The 8,469-nt window shown below is 51.0% G+C and overlaps 1 protein-coding gene across 1 annotated transcript in view; it reads right to left on the bottom strand.

The window, feature by feature from the left end:
• GNLY (granulysin) overlaps positions 1-6,095 on the bottom strand; it is a 26,471-nt gene extending 20,376 nt beyond the window's left edge. The window contains exons 1-7 of the mRNA XM_011965821.1: positions 5,957-6,095; positions 5,236-5,672; positions 4,999-5,102; positions 4,365-4,463; positions 2,747-2,918; positions 1,966-2,015; positions 1,621-1,849 (exon numbers count right to left, since the gene is read on the bottom strand). Of these exons, the coding sequence (XP_011821211.1) occupies positions 1,621-1,849; positions 1,966-2,015; positions 2,747-2,918; positions 4,365-4,463; positions 4,999-5,102; positions 5,236-5,245 (664 nt within the window). The 5' untranslated portion in view covers positions 5,246-5,672; positions 5,957-6,095. The remainder of the gene's footprint in view (positions 1-1,620; positions 1,850-1,965; positions 2,016-2,746; positions 2,919-4,364; positions 4,464-4,998; positions 5,103-5,235; positions 5,673-5,956) is intronic.
• Positions 6,096-8,469: the final 2,374 nt, after the last annotated feature.

Raw genomic sequence — 8,469 nt, 5'->3', positions numbered from 1 at the left:
GTAAAATGTCAGTTTGGGTTTGCTCTGATGTTTCCTCATGATTTTTGCATTTTTGGCAGTAACAATGGAAAAATAGTACTATATTTCTCTCAGAGCATTATATTATGAGGCCCATGATATTGACTTGCCCCATGAGAGGTGGCATTAACTTTCATCAGCTGACAGGCTTCTCCACTGTCAGATTAACTAATAATGGAATGTATTAATTAATATCAAATTAGTGAGCCAGGAGCAGTTCTGCACACCTGTAGTCCCAGCTACTCTGGAGGCTGAGGTGGGAGGATCCCTTGGGGCCAGGAGTTTGAGGCTACAGTGTGCTAAGATCATGCCTGAGAAGGGCCACTGCACTCCAACCTGGGAGACAAAGTGAGACTCTGTCTCTAAAAGAATAATTAAATAAATAAATAAATACTTTTTAAAAATCAAGTTAGTATTTGATATACTCACTATACTAAATATGTTAGTAGGATATACTCTGCAACTAGGTCTACATTTATTAACTGTGATTGTATCGTAAGGTAGCACGTTTCCTTTTCCCTTGTTTATTTATTCATGTATTATTTGTATTTATATGAACTCATGGATTCTACTTTAATCAACGGATTACAATCTGTTCTTGTCATTATCTATTCTGAGGCTCAAATAGCCCCAGATTTGGCCACAGGTAGTCCCCTTGAACAGCTTCTTTGATTGAATCCGGAATAACACACCATACTCCTTGGGTGGCCAGCATCCATTTTTCCCTCTTCCCACCAACAGCAGCCCAGATTTTAATGTTTATTGTCAACCAAGTGATTGGGTTGAGATGGACCCCACCTCAGCCCCAGGGGTATGCCCTGCTTAGCGTGAGCCAATCAGTGTACCCCATTATTCTCCAGGACACAGTGACTGGTCTGAGGGTGGGCAAATGACGTGTGAGAACTGGCCAATGAGAACTGAGGAGACAGCTGATAGGCCTTCTGGGAAAGAAGCTTCCTATCGCTTTCCAAGGGAGCTCGCTCTCCCTCTGATGGATGCGCTGTAAAGATGGTGAAGTGTGGACCTGATGAAGCCATTTCTGCTGCCAAGAGAGAAGCGAACCTGAACACAATTTCAATATACAGAGGTGGGGAGAATGAAAAAGTGCAATAAAACAGGACTGGGGCTCTGGTGACGCCACACATTTCTGGATCATTCTGTGCCTGAACATATCTGTGGACTGGTTATTTGAACCAGTAAATTACCTTTTTTAATTAGGCCAGAATGGGCTGAGACTTCTGTTGCTTGCAACCAAAAGGGCCCTAAATGATACACTCCCCCGAAACAGCAAAGGAAGACTGCCTGTGGCAAGAAGCAAAAAGATGGGTTTCTGTTCCTTTTCACCAAAAACAAAACAAAAAAAACCTCTAACGCTGCTGGTCTCCCCCACTGGTCTGAGAGCTTCTGGGGACATAGCCACTGTGTGCCCCGGCCTCTCAGAATAACGCATGGCTGTGGTGAGTGCTCAGTAAGCATTAACTGTGTGAATGCTGTTAAGGTTGTCTCGTTCATCGCTAAATCCGTAGCATCTACAACAGTGTATGGGACACACGACAGACATTTATTGAAGGACTACACAGCTCACCCCAGCATGCCACTGACACCCAGCCCTCAAATCCACCAAAGGAGAAGAAGCTGCGGCTAAAATCTTGCTTGACACTTTATTCTCCTGAGAGGGGAGCGCAGCAGAGGGAGTCGGGGAAGGGAGACTGGAGAGTGGATTCTGGACCGAGGAAGCGAGGAGCCGGCAGAGGTTGCTGAGGTTCCCGGGATCTGAGGACAGGAGCCTGTGCTTCTTCCACAGGACAGGGTGAGAGGGCTCAGAGGGAACCTGGAGCGGAGAGAACAGCCAGCTGTGGGCAGATGTGGTGGGTCCCCATGGGGAAGCAGGCACTCAGAATGTTACTTGCTTAAGGTCTGGCAGCCACCTGTCCCTACTGAACACACCCAGTGGCACATCCTGGAAGCCAGTCGGCAGCCTGAGCAGATTGTGGGGCCTTGAATAGAAAAGTCACAAGCTCCAATGACAGGAAATGGTGGGGACCCCCGATCTGCTAGCACAGAATCCCAGAGCATTGGCAAGTGCCAGCTGAGTTGCCAAAGCCAATCACCAAGGCCCCTTTCTGGCCCCACTTCCTACAGCCGAGTCCTGTTCTCTCCAGGCACAGCCTGGGCAGTCATGGAGGGAAAGGCGTCACACTCCCCTGCCTGAAGGGTTCCCTAGCCCAGCTCTCAGGACCCAGAATTGTGGGGGAGGGTGTGGCCCCAGTTCCCGACCCCAGGGGCCCATGCTGGGCTGGGGATTGGAGTTTGACTGAGGGTCTGATGACCTTGAATAGCCTCAGTCTGAGGACATTTCTCCAGGGTCAGGTCTACACACACGGTGACCTCCTTCAATTCTCATTCCAATCTCAAAAATCAGGATTGCTATCTCCCCTTCACAGATGAAGAAACTGAAGCTCAGAGAGGTCAAGTTATTTGCTTAAGGTCACACAGCCAGGGAGAGATGGAGACCAGATTTTACTCCACGACCACCTGTGTCTGAAGCCCAAGCTCTAATCAGTATTTCTCAAACATTTCTAGCTAAAGTCCATCTGCTCAATTCTCCACACTTTCCCGTGCTGGGAGATGGGGGAGTAATGTGTCCTAAGAAGGCAGCTTTGATGTATCCTGGGGGAAACTGTCTCCACCCCTCAGGAGGCATCCCTGCTGTCACCTCTGCACTCACCCATAGAAGGTTCACACAACCTGAGGTCCACACAGATCTTCTGGGCAGTTTCTCCGGCCAGGAGGCCCTGGGTAACTCTAGGCTGATACCTCCTCATGAAATTTTTGCAGACGTCGCGCCATTGTGACCTCACCATCCTACACACACGGGCCTCAGCATTGGAGATGCTTCTCTGCAGCAGCAGAACCACAGTGGACATGGTTATAGGGTGAGTCCTGCGCAGCTCTGCCACCCTGCAGGTTCCAGCAGCCCTAGCAATGGGAGTACTAGGTGCGAGGAACTGGCGCCTGGTGCCCATGGAGCCAGAGACTGTAGACACAGGGCTGGGCCCCAACTCCCACTCTCCAAGGCCTGGCCCAAGCCTGGTCAGGTAGGGCTCCTGAGACAAGGACAGTTAGCCCTGCTGAGGTCTCAGCCCCTTGTCCACCTGTCCCCTGCCTTCTGTGTGGAGAATGGTGCCCGTGGCTGCCAGGCACACATTAAATGCTCTGCCATGTAGCTACCTGGGTCCAGGACCTGGCTGGGGGCTACAGCCAGAGGGGGTGCATAGAGAAGACTGGTGGGGGTGGGAGGTGTGGTTAGAGCTTGGAGTCTTGGCTCATTTGGTTTTAAAGTCTCTTTTATGCCATCCCAGGGGGGAGGATGAATCTGGGTATCCAGGGCTAAGTGTGACCCTGCAGTGCCAGGATGCTAAGAAGTTTGGGGGAGCAGAGGAGAGGGAAGGAGGGAGAGTGAAACAGTAATTCTTGGTAGTAACGCAGTCATTTGTTAAGCATTCACTCAGTGCTGGATGTGGAGCTAAGCACATCCCAGCCCTCAGCTCTTTTAAAAAGCTTCAGCAGCCAGGTGCAGTGGCTCACACCTGTAATCCCACACTTTGGGAGGCCAAGGCAGGTGGATTGCTTCAGCTCAGAAGTTGGAGACCAGCCTGGGCAGCACAGTGAGACCCTGTTTCTACAAAAGTACCAAAATTAGCTGGGCGTGGTGGTGCACACCTGGAGTCTCAGCTACTTGGGAGGTTCAGGCAGGAGAATTGCTTGGGCCAGGGAGGCAGAGGTTGCAGTGAGCCGAGATCACACCACTGCACTCCAGCCTGGGTTTAAGAGTAAGATCCTATCTCAAGAAGAAAAAAAAAAAGAGCTTCGACAACTTGCGAGATAGGGACTATTATCCATCCCATTTCAAAGATAAGATAACTGAGGCTCAGAAAGTGGAAGTCACTTGCCCAAGGCTGTGCAGCTTCCAAGTAGCAGATCTGGGATTTATCAGTCCTGACTCAGGTCTCTTAGGGAACCAGTTTCTCAAAGCTCTGCCTTGGACACAAATGTTAGGGCTTTAGGGGAAGATTCCTAACTTCTCTGGGACAAGCCGTCTTTGAGGATACATGATGAAAACCATGTATACTCTGACTTACACAGTTCCAGAGAGTCACAAACAATTTCAAAAGTTCTCTGAAATTCATCCACAGACACATGGGGACTCACAGATTCCCTTCTAGGAAGCCCTCCCCCAGGACCACTGTGCAAGGTGACCCCAGGCTCCCTGATCCCCGACCTGGTCACAGGCTGGCCCCTCCATTGAGCAGCAGACAGGAGGCTCTGTAGCCCCTCGGCCTCACCTGGGTGGGCTCATTCACCATAGCTTTCAGTGTCTGGATTATCCTCAGACAGATCTTGCAGTCGAAGCCCAGCTCCTGCATTTTGATCAACAGGTCACCCTGTCAGGAAAGAAAGCCCCTATCATGGTCTCTCAGACATTCTGGGAGTGCGTGAAAGTGACCAAGAAAGGGGCCCTTGGTGTTTCTGAGGCTGGCAGGAATGTCCGTGATCTCTTCCCAGAGCATGGATACACTGAAGGCCTGAACTGGCTGCCTGGACCCTGCCTGCCTTTTTGCTTGTCTTAGAGGCTCTGAGACACCCCAGAAACAGCCTCCCACACCCCCAGTACTTTCCCAGCCCTGCACTTGCCCCTCTCCTATTGAGGAACTCCCAGGGGAGTCTACCTATTTGGGTTCTGCAGCCCCAGGCTCTTTAGAGGGTGAGACCCCGGAGGATCCTCCTGGGACAGTCTACCAGGTATCTGTAACCCTCCTGGCCAGACATGAATTCGACAAAACCAGCATCGTCAGAAACAGCCCAGCCTCCACTCCCACCTCCTGACCATTAGAGAGCTCCAGCCCTCACCCCAGGAGCCACCCAGGGAGGAGGGAAAGGAGAGGGACTGTGGCAGGTGAGCAGAGAGCCAACATGTACCTGGGGGCCCTCCTGGGCCAGGCACGGGCAGGATTGCTCCTTGTCACACAGGTGGGCTGTTGCCACTTCATAGTACTCAGGGCTCAGACGAGACAAGACCAAACCTGAGGAAGAAGGCACTTCAGCTTCCCCTCCGCAGGTGGAAGGAGAGGGAAAACCCATTCTCCTGGCTGGTGGGAGTCCAGGAGGTGGCCAGGGCCTCGGACAGGGGCTGGGCCTTGCAAGGGGCCAGGATACCTGTCCACATGCTTTGCCCTGGAGCCGCTCTGACCCACTCTCAGCACAAACACATGTTCTCACTTTCCTTCTAGAAAGCCAGGAGGGCGGCAAGACTTTCTCTTCTCCTCTGTTCTGCCAGCAACACAGATTTGGGGGTCAGTTTGTCTAGAAACTTCCCTCAATCTCCTTTCAAGAGATTTTCTTTTTTTACCTTCCAGCCAGATGGCCCAGCCAAATCCACTCTCCCTTCCAGAAGTGTCCTTGCCCTTGGGGCTCACACTGACCCCAAGGCCTGGGAGACAGCAGGGTGCAGGGGGCAGGAAGTCTGCCTTGAGCAGGGAAGAGACCCCGTTCTCTCACCAGCCCTGCACAATCCTAGACAGTGTAGGCCTGAGGAAACGCAGATCCACCGATGAAGGCCAATGGCCTTCACCACACAGATGCGGAGGCAGGGCCTTGGGAGGGAAACGGGGGGTCTCAGGCCACACAGTGTGGCCAGTAGAGTTAGGACCAGAATCCCTGGCCTGTCTCTCCTCGTTGGCCAGGCCACTGACAGGCTGGGCAACACACTGGGCTAAGCCTGGCTCTGAGGGGAGGGCCAGGTCTCCATGATGTGGGAGAAGGCTGGGGAGAGGCAGGGGCACCTGGGTGCCCACAGAGTCCATGCTCCGGGTTCAGCCAGCCTGAGAGTGCAAGGCTGGGTGGGCCATCAGGATCGATCCCGAGGGGAAGGCCTTACCTGGGTTGCCCAGGAGCATGGCTGCAAGGAGAAGGAGGGCCCAGGTAACCATGGTGGGGCAGCTGCTCAGATGCCTTTCACACCCTGTTTTGTGGGCAGGGAGCCTGCAGCTTAACCTTTCTCAAGTCCTGCCCTTTTTGTATGTCATCTTCCCTGTGTCACTGGGTTTACCACAAATACAAATACTAATTTATGAAGAAGCAGGTCAGTGCAGTGGTAGCCCACAGGGTTCACGCCACACCCCACTCCCACACAACTAGAATGCCGGGTTGCTGGAGGCCAGCAGCTGCCTGGATGCTTGGGATGTGCTAATGGAGGGAGAAACCGCTTAGTACAAGTATGTTCCAAATACTGCGTGGGACATACTTATACTAAAAGTATAAGTGAGTCATCTCACTTGATCCAAAACCTACTTTTAAACAGCTTTTTAAATTTAACAATATACCACGAACATCTTTCCACATCTGTAAATATAGATCTTCTTTATCATTTCCACTGGTTACCTAATGGTTCCCTTTACACATGAACCATAGCTGGGGTCCTGTAACTCTGGGACTCATGTCCCCTGTAGTACTTTGGTTTGAAGAGCAGAGGCCGGGAAGCCTCTCCAAGGGCTCACCCGGTAGTCGAGTTGAGTGATGTGAAGGCCTTCTTCAGACAGGGTGCCTCAGCATCTCAAAATGGCAGCTGTAGCTCCTCCAGGCTACAAGGCCTGTTCATGTGGAAAATGGAAAGAGTGAAGCAGAAAGAGATGGTACTTGTATAGGAAAAACATCTTTCCCAGGGACCTTCAACCTCCATCTAATTGATCTGAACTGTGTCACATGATGACCCTGGCCGCAAAGGGCAATAGGAAGGGAGTCTTTTGCTGGACCTTCACTGACACTTCGTTTTTTGTTGTTGTTTGTTTGGTTTGGTTTGGTTTGGTTTTTCTTTTTTGAGATGGAGTTTCACTCTTGTCACCCAGGCTGGAGTGCAATGGTGTGATCTTGGCTCGCTGCAACCTCCACCTCCAGGTTCAAGTGATTATCCTGTCTCAGCCTCCTGAGTAGCTGGGATTACAGGCGCATGCCACCACGCCCTGCTAATTTGTGTGTTTTTAATAGAGACAGGGTTTCACCACGTTGGCCAGGCTGGTCTCAAACTCCTGACCTCAAGTGATCCGCCCGCCTCAGCCTCCCAAAGTGCTAGGATTACAAGCGTGAGCCATCGCACGCGGCCTTCATTGACACTTTGAACAAAATTGGTATTCTGTTAGGGAGGATGAGGGAATGGGAATCGTATAGGCAATGGCAGTGTCAGTTACTGCACGACTTTTTTTTTTTTTTTTTTTTGATACAAGGTCTTGCTCTGTCGTTCAGGCTAGAGTGCAGTGGTACAATCACAGATCACTGCAGCCTCAACCGCCCAGGCTCCAAAAATCCCCCCACCTCAGCCTCCCTAGTAGATGAGACCATAGGTGCTTGCCACTATCACCCCTGCTGATTTTAAAATTTTTGGAAGAGATGGGTCTCCATATGTTGCCCAGGCTAGTCTCGAACTCCTGGACTCAAGTGATCCTCCCCGCCTCCAAAGTGCTGAAATTATAGGCATGAGCAACCATGCCTGATTTTGCAGGACTTTTTGATAAGGTAACATATTTCGGGAAGAATTGGTAGGACTTTGTAGCTATATGATTACAAGAAAGAAACAAGAGAGAGGTGAAATATTAGTGAAATATCAGGAGGCTGAGGGACTGGCTGTGCAAATTAGAAAAAGGAGCTTGTTGGTGAGAAGTTGAGTTTGAGGTATTGCATTTGTGGCTGGCTTGTTTCCCCAGATGTAAATCAACTGCTTGAGGGCAGGACTGCCTCTGCCTGTCAGGGTCTCCCCACCATGCCTAGAACAGCTCTCAGACCAACCGGCAAACTCCTTTTACCTCAGATGAGGAAAGCAGGACTCAGAGAGATCCAGTGAATTACCCACCAACACATAGCTAGGAAGGGAATGGTCTGTGGATATGAACCCAGACCCTATGACTCCAAAGCCCAAGTTTTCCCCCAGCCCTACCCTATCTCAGTCTCCAGGTTTTCAGTGCAGGGCCACAATCCTCTTGAGGCCAGCTCAGGCACTACTCCCCCGTCTCAGCAGGCTCCCTCTCTCCTGACCACTTGTAGACCTTAGTGTCATGTGTGAAGACTATATTAATGGGCAGAAAAGGTCTTGAAAGGTGACTCATGTCTCTTTATTGTGGGAAACTTGGTGAGACCAAATATTGCAGTGAGTCCTTTTCTGAGGTGTTGAGGGGTACGTGACAAAGCTCACGTAGTTAGTCACAAGTCTCCACCCAGGCCTCTGGGGTCCCGTGTGATAAGAACCTGGGGTCTTACCCAGTTCCCACCCATGGTACCCCGGGAACTGACCCATTGCAAGTCAGGACCAGGCCCCAAAAAGATTCCTGTGTGAAATACTGCCTTCTGTATCTTCTTCAGAAAATCTTCACTTGCCCTAAAGTCATAAAAATAGCCTCTATG

This window comes from Mandrillus leucophaeus, unplaced genomic scaffold (assembly GCF_000951045.1).
Source record: "Mandrillus leucophaeus isolate KB7577 unplaced genomic scaffold, Mleu.le_1.0 Scaffold737, whole genome shotgun sequence".
NCBI lineage: Eukaryota > Metazoa > Chordata > Mammalia > Primates > Cercopithecidae > Mandrillus > Mandrillus leucophaeus.
Note: the sequence above shows the minus strand (reverse complement) of the source record. Positions and strands in the feature narration are given on the sequence as shown.